At 50.2% G+C, this 18,513-nt stretch overlaps 1 protein-coding gene across 1 annotated transcript in view; it reads left to right on the top strand.

Moving 5' to 3' along the window:
- Nucleotides 1-18,513, top strand: part of SFXN5 (sideroflexin 5) — a 93,177-nt gene that overhangs the window by 56,349 nt on the left and 18,315 nt on the right. The window contains 4 exon segments of the mRNA XM_066317541.1: nucleotides 457-547; nucleotides 4,647-4,762; nucleotides 8,080-8,165; nucleotides 17,173-17,290. Of these exon segments, the coding sequence (XP_066173638.1) occupies nucleotides 457-547; nucleotides 4,647-4,762; nucleotides 8,080-8,165; nucleotides 17,173-17,290 (411 nt within the window).

Here is an 18,513-nt window from a genome sequence, read left to right as displayed (position 1 = left end):
TAGGAGTTGGGTTCAGTCTTTCACTTAAACCCAAGAGTTGGGTTCAACTCTTCGTTTAAGCCCAAGAGTTGGGTTCGACCCTTCTTTTAAGCCTAAGGTTGGGTTCAACACTTAATTTAAAGAAATGGTTGAGTTCAACACTTCATATAAACCCAAGCTGGGTTCAGACCTTCATTTTGACCCAAGAGTTGGGTTCAGTCCTTCATTTAAACCCAAAGGTGGGTTCAACCCTTCATTTAAACCCAAAGGTGGGTTCAACCCTTGTTTTAAGCTCAACAATTGTATTTAACCCTGTACTGACTAAAGGGTTGAGCCCAGCACAGGCAAACCCTGCAGCTGGGGAGAGGTTTAATTCTCAAATGCCTCTTTCAAGGGGAGAGACCCCAAACTGTGCCATCTGCTCTGCCCCTGGTCATTAACTCTCTGCTCCTCTGGTTTGTTTTTCTCCATTCCAAGGTGGGCCTTAACGTTCTGATCCAGAGAGCAAACAAGTTTACCCCGGCCACCCGGCTGCTGATCCAGAGGTTTGTGCCATTCCCTGCTGTCGGTAAGGAAAAACTCCTTTTCTTTTGTGTTCCCAGGGGTGGCTGCAGACCTGCACGTGGCCAGAAGCCACTGGGGTGGACACAGCTCCATCCTTCCTGCTGGTAGCCCCTCAGTGGTGGTCCCTGAGCTGGGGCAGGCAGGGATGGGACTCTGCAAAGCGGAATTTTGGCAGAAAAATGCTGCAAAGCTGCTGGTGGAGGCAGCTCCTCAGGCTTTTCAGCTGCACTTTCCATTGTGAAGCAGCTCCAAAAGTGATTAACACTGGCTGGTCCTGGACCATTCCATTCTGAGAGCATTTCATTTGCAAGATCTGGGTTTAACTGCACTAAATCTTTCAAATAAGCAGCAGCATTGTGAATATTTTACAATAAAATGTGAAGAAAAGGTTCTGCTCTGAATGTCCATATCTCTGAGAGCCACTGATTAAAAGCAGCCCCAAGTGTGTGCAGAGCTGAGGCTGCTCCTGGCTTGGTGGAGAATTTATTGGTGTTTTATCAGCCCAATGTTTGAGGGAAGGGATGCCCTGGACTCAGCCTTTGCTGGGCCCTGTAGTTCCAACCTCCAGCAAATGCTGAGTTATTTTAGCCCTGAAGAAATCACCAAATTTTTGTCTAAGCTTGTTTATTTACAAAGATGGTGCAAAAAAATTGCCCAGGCATGAAGGAAATCACTAAAAAATGGGGTTTGCTCCCTGTTCCAGGTTCCTTTTCCAGGTTCAAAATTTCCTTTCAGGTTTTTTCTTTGCTGTGCATCCTCAGAGCTCACCTGAGCCCCGTTACCTGTCTACTGCTCTCACTTTTTCTGATTTTTCTGCTCCTTTTTGAACAGGGAACTGGATGCTGTGTCCCTCTAGCCCTCAATTCCCAAGTTGCTGGATTTTTTTCCCCTTTTCTGCCAGAAAAGCAGCTGCTTGCCCTGCCTGCAGAGCAGGGGGGACAGGGATTTTGCTCTGAGCACTTTCCTTGTTCACAGGGGATCTGTGGGCATTGTTGTCATTTTCCTGGGGCTTTTCTGGGATCTATTTTAGAGGGATTCAGCTTCCTTTGGAGAGCACCAGGGATGAGTTCAAGCCTCGGGAGGCAGCTCTGAGGCAGAGTTTGAGTCAAAGACATGCAGGAAATCCTTGCTGCAGGGTTGATCTGCTTTCACACCAAGGTGTTTGTGTTGGCATTGATGGGGGACCCATCATTAATTTGTTTCGCCTGTAATTAATTCTCCAGCTGACATTTTATTTGTCGTGCTTCGTTATGAGCTAGGACATCAGGGATCCTCCCACTAATTGCTGGTTTGTGGTTTGCAGACCTGGACAAACCCTTAATTAAGATGTGTCTCCCAATTACTTTTGGAGCTCCAGCCCCCAGCAGAAAAGCAGAAATTCTCTATTTCTACATGAAATCCAAACACTGGGGTAAAGCCCTTGCTCCAAAAACCCCTCAGGTGTGGTGGGGTTTAGTGGTGGGTCTGGCAGTGATGGTTGATGGTTGGACTTGATGATCTCAGAGGCCTTTTTCAGCCTTAATAATTCTGTGATTCTGTGGAATTAAAGAGTTTTCCCCATCCTTTCCTTGCCTCCCTCTCCCCTGACCTCCAGAGCTGTGCTGGTTGGGGGGAAAACTGGGGGGACATCCAGGTTTGAGGGTCCCATCAGAGAGGCCTGGGGAGGGGCAGCTGGGGTGGGAGGAAACCCAAACCCCAGCAGGGATGTCCATAAGGACTCCAGGGAGCTTTGGGAAGCTGGGATGGGCTCTGGGAAAGCTCTTGGTGCCCTCAGAGAGGTCTGTGTCTCCTCCAGGCCATGTGGAGGTTGTGTTTGACCCTCAGCAGCCCTGCCTGGAGCACACCTTTAACACCAGTGCTGCTGCCCTGCCCTCTCCCTCCTCCAGGGTGCATTTATAGCAGCTGAAAAATCTCAAATTGTTCAAAAAAATCCCCACACAGGTCCAGAGGTTGGATCCAGGGAACCCCAACCCAGGGGAGCAGCTCGTGGAGGTGGCCAAGGTCCTGCAGAGCCAGAGGCTGGAAAAGGGGTTTGGGATCGTAGTCAGAGCATCCTCTGAGGCTGGAGCATCCTCTGGGGTGTAAAGAGCAGGAAAGGGAAGGTCTTGGAGCCTGAATTTGAGCAGGGAGGGGCTGGATCCTTTCTCAGAGGTGAGGAGGGGAATGATCTCAGTGCCCAAGGAGCCAAATTCACCCTTTTCTTCCCCAGAACTGGGTGTGAGCATCCGTCCTTGAGGCCGGGGCATCAGTGCTGAGGGTGTGCTTTGTCCTGGAGATGTTAATGGATGAAAAAACGCTCAGAAAACCCCCAAAATCTCATCCCAAACCCGATCTGAAGGAAATTAAAGCTGATAGAAAGATCTTCAATGGAGAGAAGGGAGAGGGAGGAAGGATTTCTTCTCCTTGGGCTTTTTTAATGTGTGTGTGGTTAAAATTGTTGTGTTTAGGTGATGCTCAATGTCAGATTTAGAGTGTGGAAACCACCCTGGGATAGAAAAAAGACCTACAAACACCCAGGAGTGGGGTGGTGGCTTGGTTTGGAGCCCCAACCCAGTTTCTGGTGTGCCTCAGAGCGCTTTCACAGCCACGGTTTCCAGGCCACACTATCACAACTTCTTCCCAAATCCACAGATCACTTTGTCTGCACATAAATCCATTTATTTCTCACCCCCCCCGTGCATTTGAGACGTCCATGAAATCCAAGTTTAGCTGTAATTAGCAGCGTTTGCTGCTCTCTCAGGAAGCAGAAGGGGAGCAGTTACGTGAGTGCCTCGTCTCAGACAAACGGGCTGGAAACAGATTCTGGGTTTGGGACCAGGTCAGGGAATCCAGAGCCTTGGAAAAGCTGCACACCCCATCCTGAGTCTGTCAGGAACTCTGTGCCAGGGCGTGCCTGGCCAAAGCAGCTCTGCTTGGAGGGGGTTTTGTCTGCTCAGTTTTGATTGACAACGAGAAGGACGGGGCATGAGAGTGTTAAAAATTTAAAAAAAAAAAAAAAACAACACCCAAACCCAAGGGCTAAACTTTCTTTAAATGAAAGGCCTTGTTTTGTGGGTTTTTTTTTTAATCTGGGATTCAAGAGCTGAAGGGTTGGGAACACAGATATTTTGATAGATGGGAAGAGTGGTCTGGTAGTTGGAATATTAAAGAGAGAGACAGAGTGTGCGTGTGTGTGTGTTCCTCTCCCTCTCGAGTGGAAGGAGCATTTGTCACCACAAATCATCCTTGATTGCACAGAGCTGCCTTCAGAGAGGGCTCACCCACCCACCACCCTCAAAAAATTAGACATTTGTTATATGACATGAATTGAGATTAATTAGCGAATATTAACCCATCAAGCAGTGCAGAAACACATTTTTGGAAGGCACTGGCACTTGCAGCAACAGTGGGTTTGTCTCAGTTCTGAGTGGAAAGTTTGCAGGGAAATGTGGTGTGGGGGGGTGCTGGAAAATGCCACTTGATCAGCCCAAAAGTTTTGTGGGAATTGTCAGCTTTCCTTTGGGAGAAGTTGGGAAGTGCCTGAGCCCCGGGGAGGGTGGTGTTCAACCCCAACGCTTGATCAGAATTGAGAGACAGAATTTGGGGTCACCTCAAGGTCTCAAAAGCCACAGGCTGGGCAAGGAGTGGGAATCAGAAAGGTCCTGGTGCATGGAGCAGTTTTTCCCCAAAAATGTGTGAAGTCATGGAATGGTTTGGGCTGGATGGGGCCTCAAAGACCACCTGGTTTCAACCATGGGCAAAGACACCTTCACAGAACTCACAGGATTCACAGAATTCACAGGATTCACAGGATTCACAGAAATCACAAAACTCACAGAACTCACAGGATTCATGGAATGACTAGATTGGAAGAGACCTTCAAGAGCATCAAGTTCAACCCAACCTTGCACTAGACCTTCCTGTTGTCCTATTTGCCCTTATTGTTCTGGGGGGAGGGGGGGGAACATTGGTTATTCTTCTCCTTGAGAATCCCGTCTTTTTTTGGGAGCAGAGCAGCTCACCACGGCAGATTGAGGGCAGGAAATCTGGAGGGCTGTGAGGGCAAACTGAAGCTACCAGTGGGGACTGAGCAGGGCTGATCCTCCTGCCTTTCTCCTCCTCAGCCAGTGCCAACATCTGCAACGTGGTCCTGATGAGGCACACGGAGCTGGAGGAAGGAATCGACGTCTTGGACAACAATGGGAACATCGTTGGCTCTTCCAGAGTTGCTGCCAAACACGTGAGTACTGGGGGAGTTGGGACACAGCTGGTTCCAGCCTCAGCACATCCCACTGCCACTGCAATCCATGGCTGTGGGAGCTGGGAGTGGAGGAGATCCAGGGAACACGGATTTGTGTCATGCAGGGAAATCTGGGGACTGACCCTGGTGGTTTGGAAGGGCACAGGTTGACAATGGGGAGATGTTTTTATAGGATTTTTTGTGGAATACTCAGCAAAGATCTCCTCACACCTTCTCCCAAATGAGGAGGACTCAGGCTCTGAGCTGAGCAGCTCTTCACCCCTTCTCCTGCCAAACCTGCCACCTAAAGCTGGCTGAGGGCAACCAGATGTTTTTTTACCCACCTGGTAAACACCTGGTGAACACCCGGTTTGCTTTCCCTGTAACCCACTCTGAGCCATCTGCCCAGAATTGTTCCCTCTCCGTCCCTCGGTGCCGCTCTGCCTCCTGAGCATCCCCCTGAGCTGTTGTTTCCAAGTGGGCTCTCAGCTGAGATGTGGAGCTGTGCTGAGCACACGCCCAGGCACAGGAGTTAATAATATAAAGCTTGGCATTTCCCTCCCTCCTTCTGTCCAAGGCACTCCAGAGACAGCAATTAATGTACAGCTCTACCGTCCTCGGCAGGAACGGGGAGATCTCAGAGAGCTCTCCATATTGTTGGTTAACAGGGGGATTAAAACAATCTGCTGGAGGGCTCAGAGACACTTCTTGGAGCCAGTTTTCCTTGCTTCCATTAGCTGGCTCCAGGACCCACTCTCCCCTCTCCATCCTGATGGTTGAAAGAGAAAATGAAGATTAAAAGTGAAGGTACTGGGAGAGCGGTGTAGGTGGAGCTTAAACAGAAAATTTGGGAGTTCTGGGAACTTCTCACTCTATCCAACCCCAGCGCTTGTTCCTGGTTAAATTAATCCTGGTTTTTGTCATGTAAACTGTGGCAGATCTTCAGTGTGACACAGCTGTCCCTGTGTGAGGGTTTGTTGTGACATCCATGTCCTTGTGACATAAAATCATGGAATGCTTTGGGTGGAAGGGACCTTAAGTCCTACCCAGTGCCACTAGGCAGGGACAGGTCCCACTGTCCAGAGTGGATCCAGACCCCAATGTCCAACCTGGCCTTGGACATTCCCAGGGATCCAGGGGCAGCCCCAGCAAATCTGGGAATTCCAGCCCAGCCCCTCCCCACCCTCCCAGCCTGTAACTGCTGCCCAAGATCCCAGCCCAATGTCCCCTTTCCCAGTGGGAAGCCATTCCCTGTGTCCTGTCCCTCCAGGCCTTGTCCCCAGTCCCTCTCCAGCTCTCCCTGGAGCCCCTTTAGACCCTGGAAGATCTCTGGGCCTCAATAAATCTAAATCCAGCTTTGGTTGCTCCTGGCCAGGAAGGATCAGTGGAGGTGCAGCTGTAGCTCCATGGCTGGGGTTTTTCTGGGAGAGGAGAGCCCTGTGTGTCACAAATCCCTGCAATGAATAAATCAGCAGGGATTGAAAAGATGCAACCCCCAGCATGGAGCTGAAACCAAAACTCAGGGCAGGAAGGAAAGGCTGAAAGTGCTGCTCAGCCCGTGGTGGGGTATTTTCCCTACAACATTTCTCCTCCAGCATTTCCCCCAACTTCCCCTCCAACATTTCCCCTACAGCATTTCCCCTACAACATTTCCCCTAAAACATTGTCTCCACAACATTTCCTCTCCACCATTTCTCCTACAGCATTTCACCTAAAACATTTCTTCTGCACTGCCCTACGATATCTCCCCTCCAACATTTCCCTTTCAGCATTTCCCTACAACATTTCCCCTAAAGCATTTCACCTACATTTCCCCTACAGCATTTCCCTACAATATCTCCTCTCCAACATTTCGCCCACAACATTTCCCTCCAACACCTCTCCTCCAACATTTCCCACAACATTTCCCCTCCAACATTTCCCGTGCAACATTTCCCCTCCAACATTTCCCACAACATTTCCCCTCCAACATTTCCCACAACATTTCCCCTCCAACATTTCCCACAACATTTCCCCTCCGACATCTCAGACAGCTGTCCCACCTCCCTTTCTCCCTCCAGGCAGCCCTGCCCCATTTCTGCAGGAATGTCCCAGGGGGTTTGGACACTTTTGGTCACACCAGGTGAAACCAGGGAAGCTCTGGTGTGTCTCTGTTCATCCTGCTGGGTTTGTGACTCCGAATTGTGACCAAACAGGTCCTGGCAGAGCTGGCAGTGCCTGCTGATCCTCTCATTGCCATCACTAACCCAGCAGAGCCCTTCCTGAGCCTGGCTGGTCCATCCTGGGTTTGTTTGGGATTGTGTTGGAGCTTTTGGTGATGCCTTGGGAAGGCTGAGCTGGAACAGAGACTGGACCAAGCTGGAGAATAAAGCAGAGATTTATTGAAAGGCCTTTAGGATCCACCTTGGGCAGGACAGGAGCCTGACCAGGGCTTCACCCAGGGTCCACTATGAATAGTCAGACAAAATAGATGACCAGTCATGAGGTCTCACACTTTTATAAGTTTTTGTCTATTTGCACATTGGGGTTTAATTGTCCAATTCAGCTCCAGGCTGTGAGGTCCCATCCTTCTTGTCCCTCCCTCCAGCCACCCTTGTTTGTGCTTCTGGGGCTGAAAGTTGTCCTTGGTGTGCAGCAGGAAAAGGATTTGTTTTGTGTCCCTGCTGTGTGCAGAGGTGAGTGACACTGAGTGTGAGCTCAGAGCTGCACCCCTGGGCAGCACAGAGCCTGAAATACATGGAAGGTAAAACTGAAGGCATCATGGTCACAAACAAGGACAGGGACACTGGGAGACTTTTCCTCAAGCTTTTATTGTGGCATCAGTCTTATAACAAGGGTTTTACACAATTGAGGGATGGCAATAGCTCAGGTCTGCCAGCAGCAGCCAAATATCTCTTTGTTACAGGGCATTTTAAAAGTTTTCCAGCCAACAGCACATTGCTAAAGCTGACAGACAATTGTTCTACCAGTCACTGAGAGCACACACACACCTGCTTCAAACAATGCCTGCTTGGGTGCTTTCTATTCACAATAATCAATATTCCATTATTCAGCTGAAAACCTTTTACTGTCTTGCTGAACATATTGTTCTGCAGTCTTTAGATCTATCCTGGCCAAACCTAAAACTCAGATTATTGTTTCATGTCCTTAATTGCTGTACTATTGTAACTTTCCCTATTTTCAAGTTTTGCAACTGCAGTTCTTCTGGTCTTTCTGTTTCTGGGGCCTGCTTTCACGGCTTTCTGAAAGCCTTATTACTTATAATATTTCCCACATGGGATGTCTGGATGTGTTTTTTGTTTGTTTTTGTTCCACAGGCTCTGCTGGAAACAGCCCTGACCAGAGTGGTCCTGCCCATGCCTATACTGGTTCTACCTCCCATCATCATGTCCGTGCTGGAGAAGTGAGTCTGCTTCAGGGTAAAGGGGAATTCCCCAGGGGAAGGGAGGAAAGGTCCTCACTGGGTATGGGGCATTGGTATTTTATGGAATCGTGGGATGGTTTAGGTTGGAAAGGTCCTGCAAGGTCACTGAGTCAAACCATCTCCAGCACATGGAATGGTTTAGGTAGGAAAGGTCCTGCAAGGTCACTGAGTCCAGCCATTCCCATCCCTCCCACTGCTGTCCCATGTCCCCAGGTGCCCCACCCACAGGGCTCTGAGATGCCTGCAGGGATGAGGACTCCAGCCCTGCCCTGGGCTGCCCCTTTCAATGCTGAACAACCCTTTCCATGAAGGAATTTTCCCCAAATCCAACCTCAACTCTCCCTGGTGCTGTTCCCTCTGCTCCTGTCCCTGTTCCCTGGGAGCAGAGCCTGACCCATCCCTGGCTGTCCCCTCCTGTCTGGGAGTTCTGCAGAGCCACAAGGCCTCCCCTCCAATTTCATCCACCAAAATTTTTTTTTTCTTATTAAATTCCCATGTTCCATCATTTTGGGCCAGTGTCCGGCTTGTTGAAGTATTATATTGATGTGATTATTTCACCTCATCCCTGACACCCCAGCAATTGGAATAACCCATCATGGGAAGGTCAGTGTGAGACAAACCCTCTTAATTCAGTGGAAAACTGTCCATAGTTTTCAGTTCTCCACTTAGCAAATACTAGAGTTTAAAAGGGCTTGGCTGGTGTTCAGCCAGAGATTATCATGGAATCATGGAATCATTTTTGGGTAGGAAGAGTCATAAATTCTTAAATTGTATTTAGTCTTCAGTTCTTAAATTCTATTTGGTCTTAAACTGTATTTATTAATATCTAATTCCAACAAGGAACAGATTCCAAGCCCCCTAATCTTGTGCAAAACATTTGTCTTTTATTTCATTCTCCTCCTGGGTAAAATCTCTGCAGCCTCCTCCCTTCTCCTAGTCCCTGTGTCACCCCCATGGTCCCCAAGGCAGGATTTACCTGCAGGATCTGCTGGGAATGTGCCTGGGATTGGCTATGCCTTACTCTGGAGTTTCTGACTCTGGAGTAACTTATTCTAGAATAATTTACTCAGGGTTTACTCCAAGTCGTGTGTAGAAACTGAGGCTTTGCACTGAGGAGGTTTTGTGTGTTCCCATTGGTTTAACTGTTTCCCATTTAACCATTAAAAAAAAATCTTCACCCAGGACAAATGATTTTATTGCTTCAAAGGGCCATTGCTGGGTATCCACAGCTAAAATCCTTTATGTGCAAAAAATGTGGAGAAATTTGTAGAAAACTCTGTGAATTGATAAATTGTTGTCTCCAGCAGGACACACTGAAGGCCCATCCTGGGCCAAGCCCAAGCTGAAATAAACCTGACAGGAAAATTGGATTGGCACCTGGGGGGAAAATAAAACCAATGGTGAAATTTGCTCTATCCTCTGCAGCAAAACAAAACCAATAATTCATTTCTTTGTCCTCGGGGGCATCATAAATCCTTGGATTGATGCGAGTTTTGCTGAATGCACCTGTGCTCAGTGCAGGCCTTACTAAAACTGATTTTATCTGTGAACTTACAGGAGATTGCCCTCAAAAAAAAAAAATCATCATTTAAACTTATTGAAAGCTTTAATTCACGTTTGGGAGAGAAAAATTTTCCTTCTCGCTGCCACAAAACTCCGTGGGTATAAAAATATCCGGGCTCTGCTTTTTCCTGCCTGAATTCTCCCCAGGGCTTTGTGCCTGCTTCGTTTTCCATCGAATATCCTTGGATTCCTGGAAGGCTGGCAGTGAGAAGCAGCAGGGATGGGGAGCGAGGTGTGGCTTGGCCACGCTGCTGCAGGTGGTGGCATCTCTGGGACACGGGGACTGTCCCTGTCTGTGCCTCAGGGATCAACTCACAGATCTTAAAACTGGTTCCCAAAGGGCTCAGTCAGAGCTGAAAGCTCATTTTGGGGAAACAAAACCACCTTTGGAGCATTTGGGGAAAAGTGTAGCTTTGTAAATTTAGTAGGATTTGAGTTCGAGGAGGGTGTTTTTAATGGGGGTGAGATCCAGGCAGGCATTCTCTGTTTATTTATAGAAATAAACTGTAAATGGGCTGTAAATGGGGAGGATGAAGGTGTCATTTATTATTTGGAGGCCGGAGAGCTGTGATCAGGAGTCACAAAATGGGTTTGCATTTGGGATTGTGGGGAAAGAGGGCAGCAATTTCTCCATGTCATTTGCATTTGGGATGTAGGGAAGGAAAGGGACTATTCCTCCAAATAGTTTGAATTTGGGATTGTGGGAGGGAGGGGACAATTTTTCCAATGGATTTACATTTGGGATTGTGGAAGTAGGGAGTGATTCTTCCAATGGATCTGCATTTGGGACTGTGGGGAAGGAAGGAAACAATTCCTCCACTGGATTTACATTTGGCATTGTGGAGAAGGAAGGGAACAATTCCTCAGTGGATTTACATTTGGTAAGGAAGGGATGATTCCTCCACTAGATTTACATTTGGGATTGTGGAGAAGGAAAGGAAGGACTCCTCCCAGTAGTTTGAATTTGGGATATGGGAAGGTGGGGACGATTCCCGTGCCCGGGGTGATGCCGGGTGCAGGTGGGTGATGGCGCTCAGCTGGGTGGAACTCCCAGCCCTCCAGTGCCCAGCCCCTGCTCCCAGCAGGGTTTCAGATCCCAGGAATTCTCCCCGCCTCGTCTGCACCTCGCTGCTCCCAAAGTTTATTTTAAGTGGCCAGTTCCCGGCCGCCGTCTCTCCGCTCGGATCCAGGTCTTTCCTCTCTCCCAGCCATCTCTCCATCTGCATGTTTTAACTCCCCCAGCTGCCTCTCTCGTCTCTTGTGCCATTTTTTTCAGCTCTCTTGGCTCCTCTCGTCTCTTTGCCTGCTGTGTATTTTAACTCCCAGGGCCGCCTTCTCCTGCTCTCCAAGTAATTCCATGTTCCCTCCCACTGCCGCGCTCCCATTCTTCCCCATGTTTCATGCATTTCCTGCTGCTTGGACGCTCTGTTGGAGCAGTGAACATATAGAATCAATGTTTATTTTCAGCCTGCATATGCCACGCAGGGAACACGGTGTCAGTTATTTCGTGCAGATGTATTCTCATTGAAGTTTTATAAATAATACCCGCGCTGGCAACTTTGATGTGGGGGGGGGAGAAAAGAGAAATATTGGCTCAGTGGTGTCTGCGGAATGAGGGCGACTCTTCCATGGCATGGAGGTGACAGTGGGAATTCTTTGGTGTCACACGGGTGTGGGGACAACAGCATCCACTGCAGGAAGTTGGGCTCTTCATCCCCATTTCCCTTTATTCCCTGTGTTCAGACAGAATCCTTTGTTTGGTTGTTAGGATGAAATCTGGGAAGTGGAGCTCTTTGCTCCCTGCCTCCATCCAAGGCTTCTCCAGCAGTGTTCCTGCAGCTCCCTGCTCCTTGCAGAGCTGCAGCTGCTTTGTGTGGGACAGGCCAGCTCGAAGTTCAGCCTCAGTCTGAGCAATGTGGTGGGAGAACCCGATTTTTTTGCTGCAAGAACCCGAATTTTTGGCTCCTGTGGTGTGGCCAAGAGTTGGAGAAGCTCAGTTCATCACCAGCGTCTGCTGGGGACACTTTGGGGGATCTCTGAGTAGAGAGTGAAGAACCTGAGCTCTTCTTACATCCTTATCGTCAACCTCCTCTGTGCCCCTCAGAGAACACCTCTCAGAGGGTCGGAAGCACAGGGCAGGGCTGAGAAGGTTCCAAGAGCTTGGGAATGTCAGGATGCACTGGAGAAGGCCTTGGAGCTGGCTGGGCAGTGTCTGTGGAAGAGACAAAGCTGGAACTGCTGGCAATGGGCAGGAGCTGAGGGAGAAATGGGAGCAGAGTTGTGTCCATGGAACAGGAGCCTTTCTGCTCCGCTTCATCTCCAAATCCTCCTCACGTAGCAGCACCCAGGGCTGTTTTCCTGGAAATCCCATAAAACCAGGATGCTCCCAGGCTGGCTCAACACTGCAGAGCTGCTCTGGCTGAGCTGAATCAGTGGCACCATGAAAAATGGATTTTCCTGGGGGCTGGCCAGTGCTCTGTGGTGCTGGGAGGGCATTTTCCTCTGCTGGAGCTGTTTGTCACTGCAGAACTGGGGTGAGGGAGGTTGCCCTCCTGGCCCTGGTGTCCATGGAGTTCTCCTGGACGTATTTCCCTGTCAGTGAGTGCAGGGTGTTCCCACAGGTGCTTTTCCTCCACAGACCCCATCCAGCTCAGCCCTCAGTGAAGTTTGTTTGGACTCAGCAGCTGCCAGCAGTGACACCTTCAACTGCTGGGGCCGTTCCCAGGGTAAACATGGAAACTGCTCCTTTAATGGTGTCAATCAAGCACAAAAACCCCCCCAAGCTCCCTCCCTTTGCATCTGCCGTGTCCTCGGGGCTGGAGCTGCGGGGTGAGGACAGCGGTTGGCCTGGCTGGGTGGGACAGCTGAGCTGCTGCTTGCTGGTCCAGCCCACATGTCCCAAAACGACCCCAGGAAAGTGAGGAAAAGCTCAGGGGGGACCTGGCAGGCTCTGGGGAGGTCTCAGCAGAACAGGGATCTGGGGATGCCTTGGCACATCAGAGGGGCATCCTGAGGAGTCTAGGATCCCTGAGGATCCCTCAGCATCCCTGAGGATTCCTGAAGATCCCTGAGGATCCCTGAAGATCCCTCAGCATCCCTGAGCATCCCCCAGCTCCCCGTACCCCGCGGCGGCGCCGGCGTCTCGCGGTGTCTGCGCTGCCTCTGAACCTGTTGCTAGCAAACACCACAGAAAAACCCCACAGAATCTGTCAGCTGGGAGGCTCGGGTTCACTCCTGTCATGTTTAGTTTAGCATCTGACACCTCCTCCCCGACAAATACAGCCCCGGTTCAGTGCACCCGATAACTCCTCGGGAGTGCAGCGCCTGACTTCCATATGGAATAAATTACAGCACCTCCTGAAAAACGCCAGAGGCAGCTGCCAAATTATGCAAAATTTAAACCACTAATGAACGCCGCGATGAAAGTTGAATGAAGGTGTATTTACAAGAGCTCCAACACTCTGTTCTCAGTGCAGCAGATGCACTGTCTGCGTGTGTTGGTACCTACGGACACGGCACGGGGAGATGGGAGCCATGGCCCTCAAGCACTCAGCTCAACATTCCCAACATCTTCCTGCCTCTTCCAATGTCTCCTCAGCAAAAGTTGGGAAGGGGAAATTTCAGGAGGAAGAGGCATTGGGGGGGAGTTTGGAGGGGTTGGGGAATGAAGCCTGAAGAAAAAGAGAAAGAGGAGGAGGGAAGGGTTGCAAAATTTGGTGTTCCTTGCTGTCGAAAGGTGAGGGGAGCCAATGAGGCAGATCAAAAATGTTGTGTTACAAAATTGTGGACAATGAAATAACATATGAAAGGCTGGAGTGGGACTTTTCCCAAGAGCAGGGAGTGAAAGGACAAGGGGAGATGGTCTTAAGCTGAGGGAGGGGAGGTTTGGATCAGATTTTGTGAAGGAATTCCTGTGGGGAGAGCCTGGCACAGGGTGCCCAAATTTTCTGTGGGTGCCCCTGGATCCCAGAAGTGTCCAAGGCCAGGTTGGACATTGAGGCTTGGAGCAGCCTGGGATAGTGGAATTGTCCCTGATGGGATAATTTTTAAGGTCTCTTTAAGGTTTTTAGGTCCCTTTCAACCCCAACCATTCCATGATTCCATGATTCTCTTGCCCTCCTGCAGCTTTCCAGTGTGACAAATTTTCCAACTCCTTGTGGAATAATCTGAGCCAGTATTTGATCCCAAAGCTGCTCCTGTCATGTGTGGGGTGAGGTCTCTAAAACTCCTCCTGTGGAACAGCACCAATATTTCTGCAGAGGTATGGTGGGCTGGGGTTTGCCCTTGTCAAAAAATCAGGCTCCTTCCTCTGCTTTTTGAACATCTTTGGAGATGCTCACTAATTCAATTTTTAATATCTCCTTTTTGGGTATCTTTTGGGATACTCAGAATCCATCTGGACACAATCCTGAATTGTGTGCTCCAGGGGACCCTGCTGGAGCAGGGAGGTTGGATGGGGTGACCTTACTCACCCTGGGTTTTTTAGGCTCCAGGAGATGCCAGAGTTGGGATGCCAAGGGGCTCTGAAGGTCCAGACCTCCCCATTCCCTTAACCAACCTTTTGGCAGGGCAGTGGTGTCAACTAAATCCCTCTTCACCAAATGGATATTAATTTTATTTATTTTCAATCTGCGCTGATCCTCTGCGGTGAAAGCCTTTGGAAGCTCCTCATCATTCCCCTCCAACGGGGGGTTAATGGGTGAAAAGAGGGATTTGCACTGCAGCTGACAGCTCACAAAATGCAATATTTAACTCCCGAGCTCAGTGTGGGGAGCAAGGATCCCGGGGACAGAAGAAAAAAACTGGACCTCTCGGCTAATTATGAGTCGTTTATTCTCAACCACACAAATTCTCCAAGCTGAATCCCAATTAAGACATTACACTACATGTGTTAATTAGTCTGCTCTCCTTTTTCAATCAAGCTATAACTCTTCCTAATTAGGAGGTCGGCCCTTGTAATTTGAACTGGCCTGAGCTGGAAGCAGTCCTGGAAGTCACACCTGGGGGCTGGACCCGGGATCGTTTTAAATTGGTTGAGGTTTTCCTTGGGTGATTATAAGGTCCCCGACAGGGCAATAATTATAGAGGGTGCAGCTCCAAATTAAGATGTCAGGGGTGGTGTCAGCAGCGATGCCTTGGCTCTAAACTGAGCCCCGGGGAGCTGCTGCTCCTGGGATTGTCCCAGTGAGGGCTCTCAGGCATCACAGCAGCTTCAGCAGGGGAAAAACCAGCTCCAGGAGCTGCCCCTGTGCATCCCAGGGATAATCACAGCTTAGCCACAGCAGTCCTGGAACAGGGAGGGTGATAAAGGGTGTGGAGCAGGTCACCTGCTTTCCTGCTGGGACAGGTGACTTTTCCTGCTGGGACAGGTGACTTTTCCTGATGGGACAGGTCACCTGCTTTCCTGTTGGGACAAATCACCTTTCCTCCTTGGACAGGTCATCTTTCCTGCTGAGACAGGTGACATTTCCTGCTAGGACAGGTGAATTTTCCCTCCTTGGACAGGCCACCTGCTTTCCTGCTGGAACAGGTCACCTTTCCCGCTGGGACAAATCAACTTTTCTCCTTGGACAGGTCACCTTTCCTGCTGGGTCCAATCACCTGCTTTCCTGCTGGGACAGGTCAGCTGTCCTGCTGGGACTGGTGAATTTTCCTCCTTGGGCAGGTGACCTCCTCTCCTGCTTGGAAAGGTGACTTTTCCTGCTTGGACAAAGCTTTGCAGGATTCTCTCTTCTGAGAGAATCTGAGCTGCAGCCATGCTCTGTGCAGCACAGAGCAGCTCAAGATTGGAGAACAGAAGCTTGACTTTCACAGCACGAATTGATAGGATCAACTCCGTCTCGAGAGCTTATTAGCGAGGAGCTGAGCTCCTGGAGGAGTTAAACTCTGGTGTCTGCTCTCCCCACGTCTCCCCAGGCTCCTGGAGATGCAGGCAGCTCTCAGCCAGGGCGAGGGGGCTGGGTGTGCCCACGCACACGGGGTGAGGGGATGAATCCCTTCCCATCAGATCCCCCAGGTGTGTTTGGAGCCGGAACTGGACATGGAGGAAGGGGCTGAGGTGACCTGGGATCCAACCCCGTGTGTGTCCCCAGGGCAGGGACAGCTCTGGGCTGGGAAGGGCTGGCTGGCACCTGGGAGTGTTGCACTTTGGGTTGGGAGTGGTTTAATCCCAGTGATGCCACCACAGGGATGGGCGTTCACGGGTTGGGGTCATCTCTTGTACCTTCCCTGGCTGAGGAGAGCTGTGGCCACCCCAGAGGGAAGGAGATCATGGGATCGTGGAATATCCTGAGCTGGATCCACAGGGATCATCCATCCAACCCCTGCACAGACACCCCAAAATCCCATCCTGGCCACCCCTGGGTGTCCAAACTCTCCTGGAGCTCTGGCAGAGTTAGGAATGTGCCCATTCCCTGGGAATCCTGGGCAGTGCCAGCACTCTCTGAGGATGAACCTTTCCCTAAAATCCATCCTAAACCTCCCCTGGCCCAGCTCCAGCCTCTCCCTGTATGAACAATACAGCAGCAAATCCACTCCCTCTCCACACTGCTCATACACACTGAACATTCCAGCAAAACTCCCAGTCCAGTTGTTGGTCTGTATTCCCATTGTTTTTTTTCAGCTGAATGATAGGGATCATTTTTGTAAATGGCTCTGGAATAAATCCTTCATAAATTATATTTTCCCCTTTAACACTGATAAACTGTCTGAGGCTCTATATCCTGGAATATATTTAATATACCAGCTTCTACCAGCCAAATGTTGTCCCAGTTTTCCGGTGTTAATTCCATCACAGGGGTTACTTTTGGGTCACTACCAGAACCTGACCTTGCAGGGATCTTCAGGCGTTTGCTGTTCACAAGTCTTGAACTCATAAACAGCAAACCTTAAAACATCCTCGTCACCCACTGCAGATGTTGGATTTTAGCAAATTAAGGGATTTATTAATTAATGAAGCTGTAGGTGCCTTTTACAAAGAGTTCCCAGAGCTCCCAGTGCCTCTCAAGAACCTGATTTCCTCCTGTCCCCCTGGGAACAGCTCCACCTTGCTGCAGGTGTCCCCTGGGGGTGTGCCCTCGTGTCCCTCACCCCGGGGTGGGAGGGGTGGAGCTGGGGCTGTGTGTGGGGCAGGTTGGGAGGTTCCTCCTAAGGAAGAGGTGTCTACCCCTGGCAGGGTCCAAGGTGGGTTGGGCAGCGCTTGGAGGACCCTGGGATGGTGGGAGGTGTCCCTGCCCGTGGCAGGAGCAGGAATTGGATCATCTTTAAGGTTCTTTCCAAGCCAACCCATCCCATGTTTCTCTGAAGGGCCTGACCAGTGAGGAGAAGGGGTCCAGGTGAGCACCAGTGTCCATCCAGTGTCCATCCAGGGGTGTCCTGCCCTCCCCTGGCCGTGGAATGCTCTAACCAAGCCTTTCCCTTGCAGAACTTCGCTCCTGAGGTCCCGGCCCCGGATGGTTCTCCCGGTCCAAAGCCTCGTGTGCCTCGCTGCCTTTGGCCTGGCCCTGCCCCTGGCCATCAGCCTCTTCCCACAGATGTCTGAGGTCAGTGTGGGGCTGGGGCTCTCACAGGGGCTACAAACCACAGCCACAGAGCCTTCCTGGACAACTGTCCTGTTCCTGTGGGTCCTTTCAGGATAACTGTCCTGTTCCCGTGGGTCCTCCTCCATTCTGGACAGAGCTGGTTTCAATATTCTGAAATACATCCTCCCTCTCCTTCACAGTGGGATTTCCTTGGGGTTAAAATGTTGACTCCAAGCTCTGTCCGTGAGGCCAAAGAGCCTGGACCACCCATTTGAGGGGGATGTTCTTCCTCAGAGCTTCCCTGAGGGCTTTTGATTTTCCACCTCCTGGGAAGAGCCAGCCTGGGGGTGAGCAAAGGAAACCCAGCCAAGGAAACAGGGAATGACCAATACAATCACTCAGACCAATATAGTTGAATAAATTGCTTGGGTGGATTTATTTCTAAGTCATTAATTTTCGAGCTTTTCTTGGTGATTCGAGCTTCTCTTGGTTGTAAATCCGTGCATTTCCAGAGAAGGAGACAAAACCTTTGGAAATTCCCAAGGGACAAAACCTCTGTCAAACAAGGATTATCTCACAAGGTTCTTTTTGTGTCAGCTGGAAGAGCTGATCAGGAGTCTGGATCACTGTCTGCAGGTTAATTCATGGGTTTTCAGTCTGGATGGGCTTATCCATGACTTCCAGCCAGGGAATCTTGCTGTACACTTGTGTGCTGACTGACAAACACGTCAGGAATTCTCTGTTGTCCTTCTTGCTGTCTCCAGGCTGAGAGAAAACTGTCCCTTCTCTCTAAGAACCTGAATTTATCTCAGTCTTGGAGCCTCTTGCTAAAAGACGTGTTTGCTGAAGCTTTAATGATTCATATGGCTCTTCCTTAAACTTTTTCTAATTAGTCAACATCGTTTTTGGAGCCCTTCCATCAGGAGCAGACACAGCGTTGCAGTCAGAAGCTGCACAAGCCCCAGTTGCAGGAGCAATGTGATTTCCCTGCCTCTCGTGGGCTCTCCAGAGCCTGGCAGTGCTTTTGGCAGCACTCAGCCTCCCTGGCCATCAGCTCCGTGCTCTGATCCCAAATTCTGCTCCCAGAACTGCTTCTGATCCCGAGGCTCTGCTGGGGAAAGGCTGAGGAGCACTGCCAGGGCTCGCACCTGCTCAAGGTAGAGCCTGGAGCACGTCCAACCCGCCTGTGGGAAGGACACACAGCATCCCTTCTGCTCCTTTCCCAGAGAATCAGGGAGTTTTCA

Source organism: Sylvia atricapilla, chromosome 4 (genome assembly GCF_009819655.1).
Source record: "Sylvia atricapilla isolate bSylAtr1 chromosome 4, bSylAtr1.pri, whole genome shotgun sequence".
NCBI lineage: Eukaryota > Metazoa > Chordata > Aves > Passeriformes > Sylviidae > Sylvia > Sylvia atricapilla.
Note: the sequence above shows the minus strand (reverse complement) of the source record. Positions and strands in the feature narration are given on the sequence as shown.